At 45.6% G+C, this 25,856-nt stretch overlaps 1 protein-coding gene across 3 annotated transcripts in view; it reads left to right on the plus strand.

Moving 5' to 3' along the window:
- Positions 1-25,729, plus strand: part of LOC139420118 (SH2/SH3 adapter protein Nck1-like) — a 126,107-nt gene extending 100,378 nt beyond the window's left edge. For all 3 annotated transcript variants that reach the window (XM_071169851.1, XM_071169852.1, XM_071169853.1), the window contains 2 exons: positions 21,948-22,702; positions 25,027-25,729. In XM_071169851.1, coding sequence (XP_071025952.1) covers positions 21,948-22,702; positions 25,027-25,227 — 956 coding nt within the window. In that variant the 3' untranslated portion in view covers positions 25,228-25,729. The remainder of the gene's footprint in view (positions 1-21,947; positions 22,703-25,026) is intronic.
- Positions 25,730-25,856: the final 127 nt, after the last annotated feature.

Raw genomic sequence — 25,856 nt, forward strand, 5'->3', positions numbered from 1 at the left:
TAGGGCTGTAGTTTCCTACAATGAAGTGGCCTGTAGGGCTGTAGTTTCCTACAATGAAGTGGGCAGTAGGGCTGTAGTTTTCTACAATGAAGTGGGCTGTAGGACTGTAGTTTCCTACAATAAAGTGGGCAGTAGGACTGTAGTTTCCTACAATAAAGTGGGCTGTAGGACTGTAGTTTCCTACAATGAAGTGGGCTGTAGTTTTCTACAATGAAGTGGGCTGTAGGGCTGTAGTTTTCTACAATGAAGTGGACTGTAGGGCTGCAGTTTACTACAATAAAGTGGAGTTTTCTCCAATAAAATGGGCTGTAGGGCTGTAGTTGTTGTTTTTTACACTAGAGGAAGCTGTAGTTTTCTACACTAAACTGTACTGTAGTTTTTAATGATTTATAATCCTTCCTAAATTCCATGTTTTGGAACTGTACAAGATTATGTGTAAAGATGACTAAAACATCAACTAGGCTAGCTGCTTTCAATCTGTGGAGTTCGTGTATTTTCTGGGAGGCTTACTGCTGGGAGGCTTACTGCTGGGAGGCTTACTGCTGGGAGGCTTACTGCTGGGAGGGTTACTGCTGGGAGGCTTACTGCTGGGAGGGTTACTGCTGGGAGGCTTACTGCTGGGAGGCTTACTGCTGGGAGGGTTACTGCTGGGAGGGTTACTGCTGGGAGGGTTACTGCTGGGAGGCTTACTGCTGGGAGGGTTACTGCTGGGAGGCTTACTGCTGGGAGGGTTACTGCTGGGAGGGTTACTGCTGGGAGGGTTACTGCTGGGAGGGTTACTGCTGGGAGGCTTACTGCTGGGAGGCTTACTGCTGGGAGGCTTACTGCTGGGAGGCTTACTGCTGGGAGGCTTACTGCTGGGAGGCTTACTGCTGGGAGGGTTACTGCTGGGAGGCTTACTGCTGGGAGGCTTACTGCTGGGAGGCTTACTGCTGGGAGGCTTACTGCTGGGAGGCTTACTGCTGGGAGGGTTACTGCTGGGAGGCTTACTGCTGGGAGGCTTACTGCTGGGAGGGTTACTGCTGGGAGGGTTACTGCTGGGAGGCTTACTGCTGGGAGGCTTACTGCTGGGAGGGTTACTGCTGGGAGGGTTACTGCTGGGAGGCTTACTGCTGGGAGGGTTACTGTTAGGAGGCTTACTGCTGGGAGGGTCTTTGGGTTGTGGGTCACTCCCCCTCTCTAATGAGTTACAGTAGGGGGGGGTGTGGGGGAAGAGCTTTGGGTTGTGGGTCACTCCCCCTCTCTAATGAGTTACAGTAGGGGGTGTGGGGGAAGAGCTTTGGGTTGTGGGTCACTCCCCCTCTCTAATGAGTTACATAGGGGGGGTGTGGGGGAAGAGCTTTGGGTTGTAGGTCACTCCCCCTCTCTAATGAGTTACAGTAGGGGGGTGGGGGAAGAGCTTTGGGTTGTGGGTCACTCCCCCTCTCTAATTAGTTACAGTAGAGGGGGGGGGGGGGGGGGGGGGGGAGAGCTTTGGGTTGTGGGTCACTCCCCCTCTCTAATGAGTTACAGTAGGGGGGGGGGACCTTTGGCTTCCATGTAGAACACAATAGTTATTGTGTCATAGGATGGGGTCTCCTGTCTATATTTATGTTGATTGATGAGTCCAGGGTATCTACTCTTCAGCCAGTCAGTTATCAGGAGCAGGATGGTGTGTACTGTACTTTAATAGACACAGATACTACTTTACTCCCCCCTCTCTTCACCCTCCTCCCCTCTCTTCACCCTCCTCTCCTCCCCTCTCTTCACCCTCCTCCCCTCTCTTCACCCTCCTCCCCTCTCTTCACCCTCCTCCCCTCTCTTCACCCTCCTCTCCTCCCCTCTCTTCACCCTCCTCCCCTCTCTTCACCCTCCTCCCCTCTCTTCACCCTCCTCCCCTCTCTTCACCCTCCTCCCCTCTCTTCACCCTCCTCTCCTCCCCTCTCTTCACCCTCCTCCCCTCTCTTCACCCTCCTCCCCTCCCATCTCTTCACCCTCCTCTCCTCCCATCTCTTCACTCTCCTCTCCTCTCTTCACTCTCCTCTCCTCTCTTCACCCTCCTCTCCTCTCTTCACCCTCCTCTTCTCTCTTTACCCTCCTTTCCTCTCTTTACCCTCCTCTACTCTCTTTACCCTCCTTTCCTCTCTTTACCCTCCTATCCTCTCTTTACCCTCCTATCCTCTCTTTACCCTCCTATCCTCTCTTTACCCTCCTCTGCTCTCTTCACCCTCCTCTCCTCTCTTCACCCTCCTCTCCTCTCTTCACCCTCCTCTCCTCTCTTCACCCTCTTCTCTTCACCCTCCTCTTCTCTCTTCACCCTCCTCTCCTCTCTTCACCCTCCTCTCCTCTCTTCACCCTCCTCTCCTCTCTTCACCCTCTTCTCTTCACCCTCCTCTCCTCTCTTCACCCTCCTCTCCTCTCTTCACCCTCTTCTCTTCACCCTCCTCTTCTCTCTTCACCCTCCTCCCCTCTCTTCACCCTCCTCCCCTCTCTTCACCCTCCTCTCCTCCCCTCTCTTCACCCTCCTCCCCTCTCTTCACCCTCCTCCCCTCCCATCTCTTCACCCTCCTCTCCTCCCATCTCTTCACTCTCCTCTCCTCTCTTCACTCTCCTCTCCTCTCTTCACCCTCCTCTCCTCTCTTCACCCTCCTCTTCTCTCTTTACCCTCCTTTCCTCTCTTTACCCTCCTCTACTCTCTTTACCCTCCTTTCCTCTCTTTACCCTCCTATCCTCTCTTTACCCTCCTATCCTCTCTTTACCCTCCTATCCTCTCTTTACCCTCCTCTGCTCTCTTCACCCTCCTCTCCTCTCTTCACCCTCCTCTCCTCTCTTCACCCTCCTCTCCTCTCTTCACCCTCTTCTCTTCACCCTCCTCTTCTCTCTTCACCCTCCTCTCCTCTCTTCACCCTCCTCTCCTCTCTTCACCCTCCTCTCCTCTCTTCACCCTCTTCTCTTCACCCTCCTCTCCTCTCTTCACCCTCCTCTCCTCTCTTCACCCTCCTCTTCTCTCTTCACCCTCCTCTTCTCTCTTCACCCTCCTCTTCTCTCTTCACCCTCCTCTTCTCTCTTCACCCTCCTCTCCTCTTTACCCTCCTCTCCTCTCTTTACCCTCCTATCCTCTCTTCAACCTCCCCTCCTCTCCTCTCTTCCTCCTCCTCTCTTCACCCTCCTCTCCCCTCTTCACCCTCCTCTCCCCTCTTCACCCTCCTCTCCTCTCTTTACCCTCTCCTCTCCCACCCTCTCCTCTCTTCACCCTCCTCTCTTCTCTTCACCCTCCTCTCCTCTCTTCACCCTCCTCTCCTCTCATCACCCTCCTCTCTTCACCCTCCTCTTCTCTCTTCACCCTCCTCTTCTCTCTTCACCCTCATCTCCTCTCTTCACCCTCCTCTCCTCTCTTTACCCTCTCCTCTCCTCACCCTCCTCTCCTCTCCTCACCCTCCTCTCCTCTCCTCACCCTCCTCTCCTCTCTTCACCCTCATCTCCTCTCTTCACCCTCCTCTCTTCACCCTCCTCTCCTCTCTTCACCCTCCTCTCCTCTCTTCACCCTCATCTCCTCTCTTCACCCTCCCCTCCTCTCCTCTCTTCACCCTCTTCTCTCTTCACCCCCCTCTCCTCTCTTCACCCTCCTCGTCACCCTCTCCTCTCGTCACCCTCCTCTCCTCTCTTCACCCTCTCCTCTCGTCACCCTCTCCTCTCGTCACCCTCCTCTCCTCTCGTCACCCTCCTCTCCTCTTCACCCTCCTCTCTTCACCCTCCTCTCTTCACCCTCCTCTCTTCATCCTCCTCTCTTCACCCTCCTCTCCTCTCTGCACCCTCCTCTTCTCTCTTCACCCACCTCTTCTCTTCACCCACCTCTTCTCTTCACCCTCCTCTTTTCACCCTCCTCTCTTCATCCTCCTCTCTTCACCCTCCTCTCCTCTCTGCACCCTCCTCTTCTCTCTTCACCCTCCTCTCTTCACCCACCTCTCTTCACCCACCTCTCTTCACCCACCTCTCTTCACCCATCTCTCTTCACCCATCTCTCTTCACCCACCTCTCTTCACCCACCTCTCTTCACCCACCTCTCTTCACCCACCTCTCTTCACCCACCTCTCTTCACCCATCTCTCTTCACCCATCTCTCTTCACCCATCTCTCTTCACCCACCTCTCTTCACCCACCTCTCTTCACCCACCTCTCTTCACCCACCTCTCTTCACCCACCTCTCTTTACCCTCCTATCCTCTCTTTACCCTCCTATCCTCTCCTCTCTTTACCCTCCTCTAATCTCTTTACCCTCCTCTCCTCTCTTCACCCTCCTCTCCTCTCTTCACCCTCCTCTCCTCATCCTCCTCTCCTCTCTTCACCCTCCTCTCCTCTCTTTGTGTTTCTTTGTGGTTGGGTAGCTAGATGTGTGTTTTGTGGTTGGGTAGCTAGCTGTGTTTCTTTGTGGTAGGGTTGCTAGATGTGTGTTTTGTGATAGGGTAGCTAGATGTGTGTTTTGTGGTAGGGTAGCTAGATGTGTGTTTTGTGGTAGGATAGCTAGATGTGTGTTTTGTGATAGGGTAGCTAGATGTGTGTTTTGTGGTAGGGTAGCTAGATGTGTGTTTGTGGTAGGGTAGCTAGTTGTGTTTGGTGATAGGGTAGCTAGCTGTGTTTCTTTGTGGTAGGGTAGCTAGATATGTGTTTTGTGGTAGGGTAGCTAGTTGTGTTTTTTGTGGTAGGGTAGCTAGATGTGTGTTTTATGGTAGGGTAGCTAGATGTTTCTTTGTGGTTGGGTAGCTAGATGTGTGTTTTGTGGTAGGGTAGCTAGATGTGTGTTTTGTGGTAGGGTAGCTAGATGTGTGTATTGTATTAGGGTAGCTAGATGTGTGTTTTGTATTAGGGTAGCTAGATGTGTGTTTTGTGGTAAGGTAGCTAGATGTGTGTTTTGTGGTAGGGTAGCTAGTTGTGTGTTTTGTGGTAGGGTATCTAGATGTGTTGTTTTGTGGTAGGGTAGCTAGATGTGTGTTTTGTGGTAGGGTAGCTAGATGTGTGTTTTGTGGTAGGGTAGCTAGATATGTTTTTTGTGGTAGGGTATCTAGATGTGTTTTTTTGTGGTAGGGTAGCTAGATGTGTGTTTTGTGGTAGGGTAGCTAGATGTGTGTTTTGTGGTAGGGTTGCTAGATGTGTGTTTGGTGGTAGGGTAGCTAGATTTGTGTTTGGTGGTAGGGTAGCTAGCTGTGTTTCTTTGTGGTAGGGTAGCTAGATGTGTGTTTTGTGGTAGGGTAGCTAGTTGTGTTTTTTGTGGTAGGGTAGCTAGATGTGTGTTTTATGGTAGGGTAGCTAGTTGTGTTTCTTTGTGGTTGGGTAGCTAGATGTGTGTTTTGTGGTTGGGTAGCTAGATGTGTGTTTTGTGGTAGGGTAGCTAGATGTGTGTTTTATGGTAGGGTAGCTAGCTGTGTTTCTTTGTGGTAGGGTAGCTAGATGTGTGTTTTGTGGTAGGGTAGCTAGTTGTGTTTTTTGTGGTAGGGTAGCTAGATGTGTGTTTTATGGTAGGGTAGCTAGTTGTGTTTCTTTGTGGTTGGGTAGCTAGATGTGTGTTTTGTGGTTGGGTAGCTAGATGTGTGTTTTGTGGTTGGGTAGCTAGCTGTGTTTCTTTGTGGTAGGATAGCTAGATGTGTGTTTTGTGGTAGGGTAGCTAGATGTGTGTTTTGTGGTAGGGTAGCTAGATGTGTCTTTGTGGTAGGGTAGCTAGATGTGTGTTTTGTGGTAGGGTAACTAGATGTGTGTTTTGTGGTAGGGTAGCTAGATGTGTGTTTTGTGATAGTGTAGCAAGATGTGTGTTTTGTGATAGTGTAGCAAGATGTGTGTTTTGTGTTAGGGTAGCAATATGTGTGTTTTGTGATAGTGTAGCAAGATGTGTGTTTTGTGATAGTGTAGCTAGATGTGTGTTTTGTGGTAGGGTAGCTAGTTGTTTTTATTTTTGGTAGGGTAGCTAGATGTGTGTTTTGTGGTAGGGTAGCTAGATGTGTGTTTTGTGGTAGGGTAGCTAGATGTGTGTTTTGTGGTAGGGTAGCTAGTTATGTTTCTTTGTGGTCGGGTAGCTAGATGGGTGTTTTGTGGTTGGGTAGCTAGATAGGTGTTTTGTGGTAGGGTTGCTAGATGGGTTTTCTTTCTACTAATTGTCTTGGTAAGCAGGGGTGTAGTGCTGCGACTCCCTACTGGAAACTATTGCTTGACGTCTGTTTTAAAGTGAATTTCCTTCCATTCTATATAGTAAAGATTTATGTCCACTACTTGGTCAATTGATTTCACAGCACGTTTAATCTCTGCAAATAAACTCTCTGACTGGATCGTCCCCGGTCGGGGTTAAATTACTCTGTAATGGGTAGCCTATATAGTATGTGTATAGTATGTGTTCAAGCTAATCAAACCAAAGTTTGTTTATCATACAGAGAAATCTACACAATGGCCTCGTCACAGTAAAGCTCTCCTCGTAAACAGAGCCATGATATTCAGTTATGTGTATTTACATTAGCCTATAGTCAGATGCCTACAAATAGCTTTACCACGTAGTCAGATGCCTATTGGGCGATAGTCTACAAATAGCTTTACCACGTAGTCAGATAACTATTGGGCGATAGTCTACAAATAGCTTTACCACGTAGTCAGATGCCTATTGGGCGATAGTCTACAAATAGCTTTACCACGTAGTCAGATGCCTATTGGGCGATAGTCTACAAATAGATTTACCACGTAGTCAGATAACTATTGGGCGATAGTCTACAAATAGCTTTACCACGTAGTCAGATGCCTATTGGGCTATAGTCTACAAATAGCTTTACCACGTAGTCAGATGCCTATTGGGCGATAGTCTACAAATAGCTTTACCACGTAGTCAGATAACTACAAATAGATTTACCACGTAGTCAGATGCCTATTGGGCGATAGTCTACAAATAGCTTTACCACGTAGTCAGCTTTACCACGTAGTCAGCTTTACCACGTAGTCAGATGCCTATTGGGCGATAGTCTACAAATAGCTTTACCACGTAGTCAGATAACTACAAATAGCTTTACCACGTAGTCAGATGCCTATTGGGCTATAGTCTACAAATAGCTTTACCACGTAGTCAGATGCCTATTGGGCGATAGTCTACAAATAGCTTTACCACGTAGTCAGATGCCTATTGGGCTATAGTCTACAAATAGCTTTACCACGTAGTCAGATGCCTATTGGGCTATAGTCTACAAATAGCTTTACCACGTAGTCAGATGCCTATTGGGCTATAGTCTACAAATAGCTTTACCACGTAGTCAGATGCCTATTGGGCGATAGTCTACAAATAGCTTTACCACGTAGTCAGATAACTACAAATAGATTTACCACGTAGTCAGATGCCTATTGGGCTATAGTCTACAAATAGCTTTACCACGTAGTCAGATGCCTATTGGGCGATAGTCTACAAATAGCTTTACCACGTAGTCAGATGCCTATTGGGCGATAGTCTACAAATAGCTTTACCACGTAGTCAGATAACTACAAATAGATTTACCACGTAGTCAGATGCCTATTGGGCTATAGTCTACAAATAGCTTTACTACGTAGTCAGATAACTACAAATAGATTTACCACGTAGTCAGATGCCTATTGGGCGATAGTCATACTACAAACTACTGTTATTTGTTCCTGAACTGGCCGAACGGCAGAGCTATCCTTCAGCATCACAGGTTGGTTTAACCTCTTCAACATTACAGCACCATCCTGGCGCTTTGCTGACAGTACCATGAAGGCCAATCCAATCACTTAAAATTATCTGATCAAGACCTGTTACCTAAATCTAATAGTCCTGCTCATCACAGATTATAATCACAGATATAATATGTTCACTTCTCACCAGGGTGCTGGTTTAGTAAAGTTACACCAAGATCCCATGCTGATGAGTTACACCAAGATCACATGCTGATGAGTAAGGAACTCCCCTCACCTGGTTGTCTAGGTATCAGTAAGGAACTCCCCTCACCTGGTTGTCTAGGTCTCAGTAAGGAACTCCCCTCACCTGGTTGTCTAGGTCTCAGTAAGGAACTCCCCTCACCTGGTTGTCTAGGTCTCAGTAAGGAACTCCCCTCACCTGGTTGTCTAGGTCTCAGTAAGGAACTCCCCTCACCTGGTTGTCTAGGTCTCAGTAAGGAACTCCCCTCACCTGGTTGTCTAGGGCTTCATTGAAAGGATAACCCTGCAGCCACTAGGTCCTCCGTGGAATGTGTTTGACACCCCTGGTGTAGAGGATCATTGTACCATCTAAAACGCTGTGAAATATGTTTTCCATAAACCCCAAAATATGTTCAGCTGTTTGAAGCAAAACAAAAACTGAAGTAAAAGATGCAACAAGTCTTAAGAAGGGGAAGTATAGGAATAGCGCTGATAGAACACATGTACCACTTTTTAGTCTTTCTTTCAGTGACTGACATATCTGTAACACACACTTCTATGTGAATTTGGTCTGGTGAAAAAAACAAGAGTTTTTCCTTAACGATAAGGATCCCAACTAAACGTTTAAACGTTCACACCCCTATTTCTAACATGTATTGACACGGGGCTGAATACTTATTTCATCAAGATACATTAGTGTTTTATTTTTTCATTCATTCATTCCAAAAAATAATAATCATCCACTTTGACAGAATATTTTATAATTCATTATTTTATAATTAAATACATCATATCATATTTCAACTTTTGTAACAATAAAATGTGAACAAATCCAAGTTTTGGTGAATACTTATGATAGGCAGTGTATGGGTCTACCAGAGTGGTGCATCTCAGACTGGCTGACGTGTGTATTGGTGTAGCCAGAGGAAGAGCCCTGGAACGAAGGGAAGTGGAGGGGTCAGGAGGTCCCACAGAGACAAAGGACAGCTGGGGAGGAGAGAAGCGGAGAGGATGAGAAGAGGGAGGAGAGGAGGTGGTGTTATGGAACTATAGAGTTTCTGTCTCATACCTGTTAGTCCTTAACTTTCTTCTCCTACCTCCTTTTCCTCTCTCTCTCTGTCCCCATTTCTTCTTCTCTCCCTCTGACCTGCCTCAGTTCACCAAGAGAATAACACAGTAAGGTGTAGGTGGAGGAGATGAGGAGCAGGCATTCTTCACGTCCAAACCCTCTGATTTACAGACTCCTGATGCAACATGGCTTCCTTTCTCAACGACCTATGCTCAGGAAACACAAAGGGAATGCAACATGGCTTCCTTCCTCAATGACCTTTGCTCAAAAAACACACAGGGAACACCTTCTGACATAGAGAGATAAAAAGGGGGGGTTGAGAGAGAGAGGCTGATGGACAAGACGGTGGTTCTTTGTAGACTGCGGTGGTTCTCTGTAGACTGCGGTGGTTCCCTGTAGTAGACGGTGGTTCCCTGTAGATGACGGTGGTTCCCTGTAGTAGACGGTGGTACCCTGAAGTAGATGGTGGTTCCCAGTAGTAGATGGTGGTTCCCAGTAGTAGACGGGGGTTCTCTGTAGACTGCGGTGGTTCCCTGTAGTAGACGGTGGTTCCCTGTAGATGACGGTGGTTCCCTGTAGTAGACGGTGGTACCCTGAAGTAGATGGTGGTTCCCAGTAGTAGATGGTGGTTCCCAGTAGTAGACGGGGGTTCTCTGTAGACTGCGGTGGTTCCCTGTAGTAGACGGTGGTTCCCTGTAGATGACGGTGGTTCCCAGTAGTAGACGGTGGTTCCCTGTAGATGACGGTGGTTCCCAGTAGTAGAAGGTGGTTCCCAGTAGTAGACGGGGGTTCTCTGTAGACTGCGGTGGTTCCCTGTAGTAGAAGGTGGTTCCCAGTAGTAGATGGTGGTTCCCAGTAGTAGACGGTGGTTCCCAGTAGTAGACGGGGGTTCTCTGTAGACTGCGGTGGTTCCCTGTAGTAGACGGTGGTTCCCTGTAGATGACGGTGGTTCCCAGTAGTAGACAGTGGTTCCCTGTAGATGACGGTGGTTCCCAGTAGTAGAAGGTGGTTCCCAGTAGTAGACGGGGGTTCTCTGTAGACTGCGGTGGTTCCCTGTAGTAGACGGTGGTTCCCTGTAGATGACGGTGGTTCCCAGTAGTAGAAGGTGGTTCCCAGTAGTAGAAGGTGGGTCCCAGTAGTAGACGGTGGGTCCCAGTAGTAGACGGGGGTTCCCAGTAGTAGACGGTGGTTCCCAGTAGTAGACGGTGGTTCCCAGTAGTAGACGGTGGGTCCCAGTAGTAGACGGGGGTTCCCAGTAGTAGACGGTGGTTCCCAGGAGTAGACGGTGGGGTCCCAGTAGTAGACGGTGGAGTCCCAGTAGTAGACGGTGGGGTCCCAGTAGTAGACGGTGGGTCCCAGTAGTAGACGGGGGTCCCAGTAGTAGACGGTGGGTCCCAGTAGTAGACGGTGGGTCCCAGTATTAGACGGTGGGTCCCAGTAGTAGACGGTGGTTCCCAGTAGTAGACGGGGGTTCCCAGTAGTAGACGGTGGGTCCCAGTAGTAGACGGGGGTTCCCAGTATTAGACGGGGGTTCCCAGTAGTAGACGGTGGCGTCCCAGTAGTAGACGGTGGCGTCCCAGTAGTAGACGGTGGGTCCCAGTAGTAGACGGTGGTTCCCAGTAGTAGACGGGGGTTCCCAGTAGTAGACGGGGGTTCCCAGTAGTAGACGGGGGTTCCCAGTAGTAGACGGGGGTTCCCAGTAGTTCGGCTGGTGTACAGCAATCTTTAAGTCACACCACAGATTCTCAATTAGATTAAGGTCTAGGCTTTGACTAGGCCATTCCAAGACATTTAAATGTTTCCCCTTAAACCACTCAAGTGTTGCTTTAGCAGTATGCTTAGGGACATTGTCCTGCTGGAAGGTGAACCTCCGTCCCAGTCTCAAATCTCTGGAATACTGAAACAGGTTTCCATCAAGAATTTCCTTGTATTTAGCGCCATCCATCATTCCTTCAATTCTGACCAGTTTCCAAGTCCCTGCCGATCTTTTGGGAGTCTCCCACATGCCTTTTGGCGAACACCAAACGTGTTTGCTTATTTTTTTCTTTAAGTAAATACTTTTTTTCTGGCCACTCTTCCGTAAAGCCCAGCTATGTGGAGTGTACGACTTAATGTGTTCTTATGGACAGATTCTCCAATCTCCGCTGTGGAGCTTTGCAGCTCCTTCAGGGTTATCTTTGGTCTCTTTGTTGCCTCTCCGATTAATGCCCTCCTTGCCTGGTCCATGAGTTTTGGTGGGCGGCTCTCTTTTAGCAGGTTTGTTGTGGTGTCATATTCTTTCAATTTTTTAAGAATGGATTTAATGGTGCTCCGTGGGATGTTCAAAGTTTCTGATATTTTTTATACCCAACCCTGATCTGTACGTCTCCACAACTTTGTCCCTGACCTGTTTGGAGAACTCCTTGGTCTTCATGGTGACACTTGCTTGGTGGTGCCCCTTGCTTAGTGCTGTTGCAGACTCTGGGGCCTTTCAGAACAGGTGTGTATATATACTTAGATTGCACACAGGTGGACTTTATTTAACCAATTATGTTACTTATGAAGGTAATTGGTTGCACCAGATCCTATTCAAGGGATTCATAGCAAAGGGGCTGAATACAATGCACCACTTTTCCGTTTAGAATTTTTTGAAAATGATTTTTTTTTCCATTTCATTTCACCAATGTGGACTATTTTGTGTCTGTCCATTACATGAAATCCAAATAAAAATCAATTTAAATTACAGGTTGTAAGGCAACAAAATGGGAGAAATGCCAAGGCAGATGAATACTTCTGCAAGGCGTCTGTTTCTCAAACTAGACACTCTAACGTACTTGTCCTCTTGCTCAGTTGTGCACCGAGGCCTCTCCCACTTTCTATTCTGGTTAGAGCCAGTTTGCGCTGTTCTGTGAAGAGATCTTCAGTTTCTTGGCAATTTCTCGCATTAAATAGTCTGTTATTTTTCTGAGAAATGAAGGCTGACGAGTTTCAGACGAAAGGTCTTTGTTTCTGGCCAAAAACAAGGACATTTCTAAGTGACCCCAAACTTTTGAACGGTGGTGTGTGTGTGTGTGTGTGTGTGTGTGTGTGTGTGTGTGTGTGTGTGTGTGTGTGTGTGTGTGTGTGTGTGTGTGTGTGTGTGTGTGTGTGTGTGTGTGGGATGGGATTTTTAGACATTATAGACAGGCACAGCAGCAGGGAAGACACTGTTATTACAGGAATCATGAGGATGATGCACTTTGCTGTTTAACAAATGCATGGTTCTATCCGCCCCCAAAATTCCGTTTTTATTTAGGTGACCAGGGAGAATGTGCAGCTCACACCAGCGCATCCATTATCACACAGCCAAGTCAAAGGGTCACAACATGGGACTAAATGGTCACAGAGCAATGTGCAGGAAATGACCTTTAAAACTGCCAAACTGTGTAGAATTGCACAGAATTTGCTTTACAACAACAAAATGCTATCTACTACGCTAGGATACCTTAACCTATCAAGCTAATAGACTTAGTTTACACTTCCAATTAACTGGGGACGGTGAAACTAATAAACTGTCTACCAAATCTATTCATTTTAAAATGTTGGTTATCAGTCACCTGGTGATAAGACAAGATGTTACTTAGACTTTTTTGCATATTTTCGTGGTCTCTGGGTCAACCGGTTTGTGTGGGCAGCTGCCCCTGGGAAAGAAAAGTTTAAAAAATGAACTGCCCTAGATACCTCCTCTTATCTTCCACCAAGCTCATCTTCCTATCACACCAGAGGATGCAAACCACCATTCACCTCCATAACTACCTGATAGTAGCATGGCAGGGAGTGTGTGTGTGTGTGTGTGTGGGACTGAGCATCCAGCCTGGCAAATACAGCATTTAGTCTCTGCTTCCATGCTGTTTTAATGCAAAGTGGTTGTTTTGAATAATGGAGGAAGAGGAAGTCAAGAGGGAGTCAATTCCCTTGATGCTCAGTGTGATAACACTATTTTCACCTTGGTACACTTGTAGAAACAAAGTTTTATATAAAACCAAGTTCTATATATGACACCCTAAATATCCAATATAAGTGTAATTTCTTCAGTGTTGTCACATGAAAATATATACTCAAATATTTACACAAATGTGAGGGGTGTACTCACTTTTGTGATATACTGTATATAGAACTTGGGTTAATACTGGATCTTTAGACATTTTTAGACAATTTGGACATTTTCACTTAGGGGTGAACTCACTTTTGTTGCCAGCAGTTTAGACATTAATGGCTGTGTGTGGAGTTATTTTGAGGGGACAGCAAATTTGCACTGTTATACAAGCTGTACACTCACTACTTTACATTGTAGCAAAGTGTCCTTTCTTCAGTGTTGTCAACGTGAAAAGATATACTCAAATATTTACAAAAGTGTGAGGGGTGTACTCACTTTTGTGATATACTGTATGACACCCTAAAGATCCAATATTAAACCAAGTTCTATATATGACACCCTAAAGATCCAATATTAAACCAAGTTCTATATATGACACCCTAAAGATCCAATATTAACCCAAGTTCTATATATGACACCCTAAAGATCCAATATTAACCCAAGTTCTATATATGACACCCTAAATGTCTGAGGCATTTCTAGGACAGTGAGGAAGGCAAGGTCAGAGCTTCGCACACTGAATGATAGACAGCTTCTGAGATTAAAAAATAAATGTAGTCCTGCTTTGTGGCATTTCGCGAAGGCTCAATGTTATGTTGGTCGCACTATACGTTTTTGTTGTGTAGATGTGGTTGTCCATGTTTGACAGAGCCATTGGATGTCTTTCAGTGATGTTCCTACCGGCGGATTCATTGCTAAATATACAAGCAGACACATTTGGTCCTGTGTTTGAAAGACTACAACTTTGGTTGGGCGGTGCTTCGTGCTCCGGCCTTGCCCCTCCCCCAAGGCAGCCTTTTTTTTTAAAGGAGGCGGACACTAACAGTCCATTGGGCAAAACTCGAAGAACTGACCAGACTCAACGGCTTCAAGTGATTCCTCTCATCAACACGAATTTGACTATGGAGCATTAGCTATTGGAGCATGTAGCTATTAGCTACATGGTGACATTCAACCATACATGTTTCAACCTGAATATAGAGAAGAGGATTCAAAACAAAGAGTTGAATTTAGCTGAAGTTACAAGCTCAACCGATGAAGCCTCAGCCGATGTCAGCACCAAGAGGTCAGATGACAAATACGATACCTAGCTAAGTAAGTTATTTTTCCTGTAAGCCACCTAGCTAACTTTAGTTTATCTACTGAAACCCATATTGTGTATTGCTGACTGACATACAGTGGGGGAGAAATCAAATTATTTTTCTGTTTGCTAACTTAGCTAGCTAGCTAACCAACTACCAGTAACCATATCTATGACTAAAAATAGAAGAGGTTTTACAATCAGAGATCTTTTGTATCTCGATTGTAAATACCTCTTATTTTTATAACTGTAGCTATAAAAAAATATTTGCCTGAGCATGCCTGATAGACATGGCTATAGGTAGATGCTGTCTGCCTACATACTCATTTGTATGTTCTGGTCACAGTGCAATGGTTGAGGGTTATGCCATATTTCTTCCTATTAGGCTAGATATTTGTCTAATTGTAATCCCTGTGCCTGTGCACATTTATGCATGTTCAACTAGTCCCTAATGTTAAAGTTAAGCTGGCACGGTTCAACTGTTGTTCAAACTGTACAATAGAATATAGTTTTTGTTTTTCAGACAATACCTTTTGGTGCCTGGGCTTCTTCCTGCAATGGATTCTAGATACTGAAACATAATTTCTTTGCCTGCTATGTGTCATTGTAGCAGAACTGTATCCCTCTAGACAGATTAGACATTATGCTGGATTTCAAGCAGATGACTCATGAGGAGCTGAATGGCAGTTTGATCATGACAACACTCCTCCCACAGCTGTGCAAGTATACCGTGAACTTAGTGTGTTCCTTTGTGAATGGCAGTTTCATCATGACCATCTCTCCCATCATCTGCTGATCACCAGTTATCTTAGCCACAGACTGTTACACCAGTTAGTGTGATTTAACCACAGATTGTTGGTGTCCATTACTGGAAGTTAAATGATAGGTACTGTTTGTTGTAGCATAGAGTCTTCAACCAACCTTAGCGATGCCGTCTTCGTCCTCGATTCGGTGAAACAGGAGTCTCACAAAACGTCTGTGTTCAGTTGCAAGGTGTCAGTTTGAATTTAGAAAATGCTCCGTTATTAAAATAAACACATTTTTTGCTCCAGTATTGTATCCAACAATGCGCCGCCATTGTGTCTATTTCAACTCACTCATTGATTGAAACATGTCTCTGTCATCATGACATGCAGCACTTTGGAGTCTCAATCAATTAGAAAAGACTTGAAATAGACACAATTTCTGCAAAACTCTTCGGGTAAATTACATTATCTGGTGTAACAATCTGAAGCTACATTTCTCTGCACTTGTGTGTCTCTACACCTGAGACACACTCGAACATACTGAACTACACTGTTCATAATATATATGTTTTACTTTTACCATATAAAATGATTGTTGAATACCCAGTTCTCTTGAGTTAGCATTAAATAGTGTACACTCCCCTGTATTTTAGAATTGGACAAATTAACAAACATTATATGGCTGTCTGAATGTCTAGCATATGTTTGATACTACAGAGCCCTGCACAGTTTATATAAATATCTTCTGGGAATTGTTAAGGGCTGATACATTTCAAAGATTGATAGAAATGATCCATATTTATTTGATGGTTGTTCTCCAACCCTGTTCCTGGAGAGAGACCCTCCTGTAGGTTTTAACTCCAACCCTGTTCTTGGAGAGACACCCTCCTGTAGGTTTTTAACTCCAACCCTGTTCCTGGAGAGAGACCCTCCTGTAGGTTTTAACTCCAACCCTGTTCCTGGAGAGATACCCTCCTGTAGGTTTTTAACTCCAACCCTGTTCCTGGAGAGAGACCCTCCTGTAGGTTTTAACTCCAACCCTGTTCCTGGAGAGAGACCCTCCTGTAGGTTTTAACTCCAACCCTGTTCTTGGAGAGAGACCCTCCTGTAGGTTTTAACTCCAACCCTGTTCCTGGAGAGAGACCCTCCTGTAGGTTTTAACTCCAACCCTGTTCCTGGAGAGAGACCCTCCTGTAGGTTTTCACTCCAACCCTGTTCTTGGAGAGAGACCCTCCTGTAGGTTTTAGTCAACAAATGTCTCACCAAGCTGTGTGTGTGTGTGTGTGTGTGTGTGTGTGTGTGTGTGTGTGTGTGTGTGTGTGTGTGTGTGTGTGTGTGTGTGTGTATTGGTATGACGGGGAGGTCAGAGCTCGCCTGGTCTGCCAAGACATTCCTATCTGGTAACACCATTTTCACCGCGGGCCCTGCCAAAGATCAGCTCAGCCTCCCTGGCTACTAGGGTGTAACCCGCCTGGCTAGGCTACACGAGGTAGAGCTGGCTAGGCTACACGAGGTAGAGCTGGCTAGGCTACACGAGGTAGAGCTGGCTAGGCTACACGAGGTAGAGCTGGCTAGGCTACACGAGGTAGAGGCCAGGGGTCGGGCAGCTAGTAAGCTCCAGTCTGGGCAGAGAGGCTGGATGTAGAACCACTAGACTGGGCACTAGGGGAAAATCGATAGTTACATATCGAGGTGTTATTTTTTACGATATATTTTGTTGTATCGTTTTGCTAGATGGCTGTACCTGCATCAAAACTCCAGTATGTTTTCTTCATAGCTTGTTCTCCATTTTTTTTTAAAATAGGGAGCCAATTTGTTTTAGCTCTTCTACTTCCATGACTGAGCTAAACTAGTTTCCTCATGGCTCTCTCTGGTCCCTCTGCAGCAGACACGTGGTGCTCTTAGCAATTCAGAAATCATACAACATAGTGATATGTCCATGGTATCGCACGAGACAAGTAAACCAGAGATCAAAATCAAAAGTAACAGTCAGTATCGGGTGTGGCCAACAGCTGCATTACGTACTGCAGTGCATCTCCTCCTCATGGACTGCACCAGATGTGCCAGTTATTGCTGTGAGATGTTACCCCCCTCTTCCACCAAGGCACCTGCAAGATCCCTGACATTTCTGGGGTGGAGGATGGCCCTAGCCCTCACCCTCCGATCCAACAGGTCCCAGACGTACTCAATGGGATTGAGATCCGGGCTCTTCGCTGGCCATGGCAGAACACTGACATAGTGTCTTACTATCTATGAGTGGTGATGGCCCCTAGTAAAATAGACTGTCGACATGGGTTATAATCTATAGTAAGTGATGCCTTTTCAACATGGCTCCTCATGTTTTTGTTTTGAGCCCTGACCCCTCCAGAAAGATACTGTTGTTAGATTGCTGACTGTGGTAAACAGTAGGCTATAGATTCTTAATTCCCACCCTCAGTTTTAGTCACAACCCGGCTCGTGGGATGTGACAAAGAGTTCTTATAGGACCAGGGCACAAATAATAATATAATAATAATCAATAATTTTGCTCTTTATTTAACCATCTTACATATAAAATGTTATTTGTTCATCGAAAATTGTGAATAACTCACCACAGGTTAATGAGAAGGGTGTGCTTGAAAGGATGCACATAACTCTGCAACGTTGGGTTGTATTGGAGAGAGTCTCAGTCTTAAATCATTTTCCACACACAGTCTGTGCCTGTATTTAGTTTTCATGCTAGTGAGGGCCGAGAATCCACTCTCACATAGGTACGTGGTTGCAAAGGGCATCAGTGTCTTAACAGCACAATTTGCCAAGGCAGGATACTCTGAGCGCAGCCCAATCCAGAAATCTGGCAGTGGCCTCTGATTAAATTACATTTTCACAGAACCGCTTGTTTCGATGAGGCTCTCTTGTTCAGATATCGGTAAGTGGACTGAAGGCAGGGCATGAAAGGGATAACGAATCCAGTTGTTTGTGTCATCCTTCTCGGGAAAATAGCTGCTTAATTGCGCACCCAACACACTCAAGTGCTTCGCTATATCACATTTGACATTGTCCATAAGCTTGAGTTCATTTGCACACAAAAATCATACAATGATGGAAAGACCTGTGTGTTGTCCTTGTTAATGCAGACAGAGAAGAGCTCCAACTTCTAAATCATAGCCTCAATTTTGTCCCGCACATTGAATATAGTTGCGGAGAGTCCCTGTAATCCTAGATTCAGATCATTCAGGGAGAAACAACATCACCAGATAGGCCATTCTATACTGTTGTACATTTCTAGAACACTCAGACATTACATGTATCCATCACAGTAACATTCTATACTGTTGTACATTTCTAGAACACTCAGACATTACATGTATCCATCACAGTAACATTCTATACTGTTGAAGTACAGTTCTAGAACACTCAGACATGTATCCATCACATTAACATTCTATACTGTTGAAGTACAGTTCTAGAACACTCAGACATGTATCCATCACAGTAACATTCTATACTGCTGAAGTACAGTTCTAGAACACTCAGACATGTATCCATCACAGTAACATTCTATACTGTTGAAGTACAGTTCTAGAACACTGACATGTATCCATCACAGTAGCATTCTATACTGTTGAAGTACAGTTCTAGAACACTCAGACATTACATGTATCCATCACAGTAACATTCTATACTGTTGAAGTACAGTTCTAGAACACTCAGACATGTATCCATCACATTAACATTCTATACTGTTGAAGTACAGTTCTAGAACACTCAGACATGTATCCATCACAGTAACATTCTATACTGTTGAAGTACAGTTCTAGAACACTCAGACATGTATCCATCACAGTAACATTCTATACTGTTGAAGTACAGTTCTAGAACACTGACATCTATCCATCACAGTAGCATTCTATACTGTTGAAGTACAGTTCTAGAACACTGACATGTATCCATCACAGTAACATTCTAAACTGTTGAAGTACAGTTCTAGAACACTCAGACATGTATCCATCACATTAACATTCTATACTGTTGAAGTACAGTTCTAGAACACTCAGACATGTATCCATCACAGTAACATTCTATACTGTTGAAGTACAGTTCTAGAACACTCAGACATGTATCCATCACAGTAACATTCTATACTGTTGAAGTACAGTTCTAGAACACTGACATGTATCCATCACAGTAGCATTCTATACTGTTGAAGTACAGTTCTAGAACACTGACATGTATCCATCACATTAACATTCTATACTGTTGAAGTACAGTTCTAGAACACTCAGACATGTATCCATCACAGTAACATTCTATACTGTTGAAGTACAGTTCTAGAACACTCAGACATGTATTCATCACAGTAACATTCTATACTGTTGAAGTACAGTTCTAGAACCCTGACATGTATCATCACAGTAACATTCTATACTGTTGAAGTACATTTGTTGATCGTTGTACATACCATTAGTTATATGGACTTCATCCAGAAGGATTCAGATGTTTGAGCAGTATAGGACAGAGGCCTATTCATCTCTGCCAGTCTTCCCCAACCAGATTTCCAGACTTCTCGAAGACAAGGTCTCATGCACCCTCTCATATAGCGTTCTTGTTTTCCTCCAGAACCACCACTCAGACCCAGGGCTGTTGCCTGGCGGATTTGTGTCCTCCGTCCACCACAGTCTTTAGCAGGGTCATGACTGTCAGAATTCAATGCTGTTTTCCTAGCTTCTTGAAGACTAGAGCTAGCTAGCTGGGAAATGAGGCTTTTCCCCAAAGCCTGTTAATACGTCCTCCCCAAAGGCTCAACACGCTACTAGTTCCTGTTTTAATCCCTAAATGGGTGGTTACTCTGTGGCAGTATCTCCTTTTTAGAAAGATCCATCACTGAGTTTTTCTCCTTTCAGTTTTAGTTAGCTCGACTAACTAGACCAGCTAGACTAACTAGACCAGCTAGACTAACTAGACCAGCTAGACTAACTAGACCAGCTAGACTAACTACACTAACTAGACCAGCTAGACCAGCTAGACCAGCTAGACCAGCTAGACTAGCTAGACCAACTAGCCTAGCTAGACTAACTAGACTAACTTTAGCTTAGCTTGTTTACCTATCTAATGGGGGCGTAGCAAATTTATGAGGAAGCGTAGGGGGTGTTGCGCATGCTAATAGCGCGCATACTGTATGAGAACCAATCAAAAAGTCTGTCTGATTTGAAATAACCTCCCCTTTTACAAGCCTGAGATACCAGACCAGTAAACCAGAGGCCACCTATATAGACATTGTTCAGCCTGGCTAGCTACTCCACCTACTGAGGGGAAACACTGGCATATAGCATTTATTGTTATATTACCGATCACACAGGTATCAGAATGACTCTTTATAAGAGCTCAGGGTGTATCTCTCCTAACAGACCATAATATACAGTGCCTTGCGAAAGTATTCGGCCCCCTTGAACTTTGCGACCTTTTGCCACATTTCAGGCTTCAAACATAAAGAAATAAAACTGTATTTTTTTGTGAAGAATCAACAACAAGTGGGACACAATCATGAAGTGGAACGACATTTATTGGATATATCAAACTTTTTTAACAAATCAAAAATTGAAAAATTGGGCGTGCAAAATTATTCAGCCCCTTTACTTTCAGTGCAGCAAACTCTCTCCAGAAGTTCAGTGAGGATCTCTGAATGATCCAATGTTGACCTAAATGACTAATGATGATAAATACAATCCACCTGTGTGTAATCAAGTCTCCGTATAAATGCACCTGCACTGTGATAGTCTCAGAGGTCCGTTAAAAGCGCAGAGAGCATCATGAAGAACAAGGAACACACCAGCAAGGTCCGAGATACTGTTGTGAAGAATTTTAAAGCCGGATTTGGATACAAAAAGATTACCCAAGCTTTAAACATCCCTAGGAGCACTGTGCAAGCGATAATATTGAAATGGAAGGAGTATCAGACCACTGCAAATCTACCAAGACCTGGCCGTCCCTCTAAACTTTCAGCTCATACAAGGAGAAGACTGATCAGAGATGCAGCCAAGAGGCCCATGGTCACTCTGGATGAACTGCAGAGATCTACAGCTGAGGTGGGAGACTCTGTCCATAGGACAACAATCAGTCGTATATTGCACAAATCTGGCCTTATGGAAGAGTGGCAAGAAGAAAGCCATTTCTTAAAGATATCCATAAAAAGTGTTGTTTAAAGTTTGCCACAAGCCACCTGGGAGACACACCAAACATGTGGAAGAAGGTGCTCTGGTCAGATGAAACCAAAATTGAACTTTTTGGCAACAATGCAAAACGTTATGTTTGGCGTAAAAGCAACACAGCTGAACACACCATCCCCACTGTCAAACATGGTGGTGGCAGCATCATGGTTTGGGCCTGCTTTTCTTCAGCAGGGACAGGGAAGATGGTTAAAATTGATGGGAAGATGGATGGAGCCAAATACAGGACCATTCTGGAAGAAAGCCTGATGGAGTCTGCAAAAGACCTGAGACTGGGACGGAGATTTGTCTTCCAACAAGACAATGATCCAAAACATAACGCAAAATCTACAATGGAATGGTTCAATAATAAACATATCCAGGTGTTAGAATGGCCAAGTTAAAGTCCAGACCTGAATCCAATCGAGAATCTGTGGAAAGAACTGAAAACTGCTGTTCACAAATGCTCTCCATCCAACCTCACTGAGCTCGAGCTGTTTTGCAAGGAGGAATGGGAAAAAATGTCAGTCTCTCGATGTGCAAAACTGATAGAGACATACCCCAAGCGACTTACAGCTGTAATCGCAGCAAAAGGTGGCGCTACAAAGTATTAACTTAAGGGGGCTGAATAATTTTGCACGCCCAATTTTTCAGTTTTTGATTTGTTAAAAAAGTTTGAAATATCCAATAAATGTCGTTCCACTTCATGATTGTGTCCCACTTGTTGTTGATTCTTCACAAAAAATACAGTTTTATATCTTTGTTTGAAGCCTGAAATGTGGCAAAAGGTCGCAAAGTTCAAGGGGGCCGAATACTTTCGCAAGGCACTGTAACTGTCTGAATACCCTCTCAGTAACAACCTTTCCCGGTGTTTCCCAACAGGCATTGGGAAGGTGAAGCGGAAAACGGGGATGCGTGACACTGCCTCCAACGCAGACGCTGACATGTACTCCGACAACGGTGAGCGCCTGTACGACCTCAACCTGCCGGCGCTCGTCAAGTTCAGCTACACCGCCGAGCGGGAGGACGAGCTCTCGTTGGTCAAGGGCACCCACGTTATCGTCATGGAGAAGTGTAGCGACGGCTGGTGGCGTGGGGGGTACCAGGGGCGTTCCGGGTGGTTCCCCTCCAACTACGTGACAGAGGACGCAGACGGGACAGCGGGGGGAGGAGGTTTGGGAGACCCGGCAGGGTCGCTGACGGAGAAGCTAGCGGCAGTAGTTCACAGTGTGTCTAACGGGAACCGGGTACTCCACACGGTGCAGGCGCTGTACCCTTTCAGCTCGGGGAACGACGAGGAGCTCAACTTTGAGAAGGGAGAGGTGATGGAGGTGGTAGAGAAACCAGACAACGACCCTGAGTGGTGGAAGTGCCGTAAAGCAGATGGACAGCTGGGACTAGTGCCTAAGAACTACGTCACTGTGCTGCCTCCCCAGCAGGACTCTACTACCCAGAATGCCTCACTGGGCCCCGCGGGGCCGCCCACGCCCGACTGTGACTACATCTCTCCGGCCACGGTGGGGCGGTTTGCTGGGAAGCCGTGGTACTATGGCAAGGTGACGCGTCATCAGGCAGAGGTGGCTCTCAACCAGAGAGGAGTGGAGGGAGACTTCCTCATCAGAGACTCTGAGTCATCGGTGAGTCCTGACTGCTATCTATAACTCCAGCTATACATCCGTCTGTAGAGAGCTATACATCCGTCTGTAGAGAGCTGTACATCCGTCTGTAGAGAGCTATACAGCCATCAATAGAGCTATACATTAATCTATAGAGAGCTATACAGCCATCTGTAGAGAGCTATACAGCCATCTGTAGAGAACTATACAGCCATCTGTAGAGAACTATACAGCCATCTGTAGAGAACTATACAGCCATCTGTAGAGAGCTATACAGCCATCTGTAGAGAGCTATACAGCCATCTGTAGAGAGCTATACAGCCATCTGTAGAGAGCTATACAGCCATCTGTAGAGAACTATACAGCCATCTGTAGAGAACTATACAGCCATCTATAGAGAGCTATACAGCCATCTGTAGAGAACTATACAGCCATCTATAGAGAACTATACAGCCATCTATAGAGAACTATACAGCCATCTATAGAGAGCTATACAGCCATCTATAGAGAGCTATACAGCCATCTGTAGAGAACTATACAGCCATCTGTAGAGAACTATACAGCCATCTATAGAGAGCTATACAGCCATATGTAGAGAACTATACAGCCTTCTATAGAACTATACAGCCATCTATAGAGAACTATACAGCCATCTGTAGAGAGCTATACAGCCATCTGTAGAGAGCTATACAGCCATCTATAGAGAACTATACAGCCATCTATAGAGAGCTATACAGCCATCTGTAGAGAGCTATACAGCCATCTATAGAGAACTATACAGCCATCTGTAGAGAACTATACAGCCATCTGTAGAGAACTATACAGCCATCTGTAGAGAACTATACAGCCATCTGTAGAGAACTATACAGCCATCTGTAGAGAACTATACAGCCATCTGTAGAGAACTATACAGCCATCTGTAGAGAACTATACAACCATCTGTAGAGAACTATACAGCCATCTGTAGAGAACTATACAGCCATATGTAGAGAACTATACAGCCATCTGTAGAGAACTATACAGCCATCTGTAGAGAGCTATACAGCCATCTGTAGAGAGCTATACATTAATCTGTAGAGAGCTATACATTAATCTATAGAGAGCTATACAGCCATCTGTAGAGCTATACAGCCATCTGTAGAGCTATACATTAATCTATAGAGAACTATACAGCCACCTGTAACTCAGTGTAGACTTCCTCATCAGAGACATCCCACACTCATCTAGAAGGTCTAGAGCAAACGATAGGTCATCTCTTCCATCTGTTTATCTCAACGTTTGAGTTGCCGTCTGTCTTTACGTCTACAGCTCCATTACTACTCTGTCATGATCCTGACAGTTCAGCCTGTCTGCTGCCATCATTCCTGCATTGTGTTGACCTGAGGTGGTTAGTGTAATGTTGCTGTAGAGCTGTCAGCGGTTAGAGAGGGTGGAGGTATTAGTGGTGACATAAGGACTGTAGGAACAATGTCTCAGAGCTGGGGATTCATTTCATATCGCAGGATGATTAACAACATCCCAGCTGAGCCCTGTGTTTTAACTGTCTGCTCAGTTTACAGCTTTTATTGACCCCCTCTCTTCTCTCTCTTCCTCTTCCTTCCCTCTCTCCTCTCCCTCTTCTCTCTCTGTCTCCACCCTCCCTTCTCTCCCTCTTCTCTCTCTTTCTGTTTCTCTCCACCCCCTCTTCTCTCTCTCCCTCCCCTATTCTCTCTCTCCCTCTTCCCTCCCTTCCTTCTCTCCTCTCCCTCTTCTCTCTCTGTCTCCACCCTCCCTTCTCTCTCTCTTCTCTCTCTTTCTGTTTCTCTCTCTCCCTCTTCCCTCTCTCCTCTCCCTCTTCTCTCTCTGTCTCCACCCTCCCTTCTCTCCCTCTTCTCTCTTTCTGTTTCTCTCCCCCCTCTTCTCTCTCTCCCTCCCCTCTTCTCTCTCTCCCTCCCCTCTTCTCTCTCTCCCTCTTCCCTCCCTACCTTCTCTCCTCTCCCTCTTCTCTCTCTGTCTCCACCCTCTCTTCTCTCTCTCCCTATTCCCTCCCTTCCTCCCCTCCCTTCCTTCACACTCTCCTCTCCCTCTTCTCTCTCTGTCTCCACCCTCCCTTCTCTCCCTCTTCTCTTTCTTTCTGTTTCTCCCCCCTCCCTCTTTTCTCTCTCCCTCTTCCCCCCTCCCTCTTCTCTCTCGCTCTCTTCCTCCCCTCCCTCCCTCTTTCTCCCTCCCCTCCCTCCCTCTTTCTGTTTCTCTCTCCCCCTCCCTCCCTGTCTACCCTCCTCCCTCTTTCTCTCTCTTTATGTTTCTCTGTCTCCCCCTCCCTTCTCTCTCTCTCTCCCACCCTTCCCCTGCTTTCCACCCACCAGCCCAGTGATTTCTCCATCTCTCTGAAGGCCCAGGGGAAGAACAAGCATTTCAAGGTTCAGTTGAAGGATGGTTTGTACTGCATTGGCCAGAGGAAGTTCAGTTCTCTGGAGGACTTGGTGGATCACTACAAGAAGGCTCCCATCTTCACCAGCGAGCAGGGAGACAAGCTCTACCTGGTTAAGGCCCTGGCTGCCTCTTGATCACACACTCTTAAACACACACACACACACACACTGACAAACTTTTACACATCACAAGGACTTCCTATGTGCCGGGAGCCGTGATCATTCCATTAGGAAAGGGGGAGGAAGAGAGAAGTGGAGAGGGAGAAAAGGACATTGGACTCTCCTTTATGTAAATCATCCTATCTTACCCAGATCATGCGTTTACTTCTTCTAGGTCATAATGCCATCTTCTAGATATAGGCTGTTTCTGTTTATAATATATATATATATTCTTTTAAGTTTCTTTAAAAAAAAAAAAGGTGATGTTTTGAACTCAAACAACAAGGAGTCGTAGTGATGAGGCGGTTTGGTCGTTGGTCGACGATCCAGAATGTAGCCTAGCTACACATTTCAACAGACTTGTTGTGTCGTTGTCGGTCTTAACTCTTTCAACGTCGTACAACAACTGATATGTGGTGGACAATAATCAGACTTCTCCTAACTGCTCAACCTAAATAAAAATGATTAAGTGACCAAAGTTTATTGATTGGTTTAATTTCACCCATCATAGTTATTGATACACTATATGTACAGCAGGATGTGGACGCCCCTTCATATTAGTGGATTTGGATATTTCAGACACACCCGTTGCTGACAGGTGTATA

The sequence above is a fragment of the Oncorhynchus clarkii genome, chromosome 11 (assembly GCF_045791955.1).
Source record: "Oncorhynchus clarkii lewisi isolate Uvic-CL-2024 chromosome 11, UVic_Ocla_1.0, whole genome shotgun sequence".
NCBI lineage: Eukaryota > Metazoa > Chordata > Actinopteri > Salmoniformes > Salmonidae > Oncorhynchus > Oncorhynchus clarkii.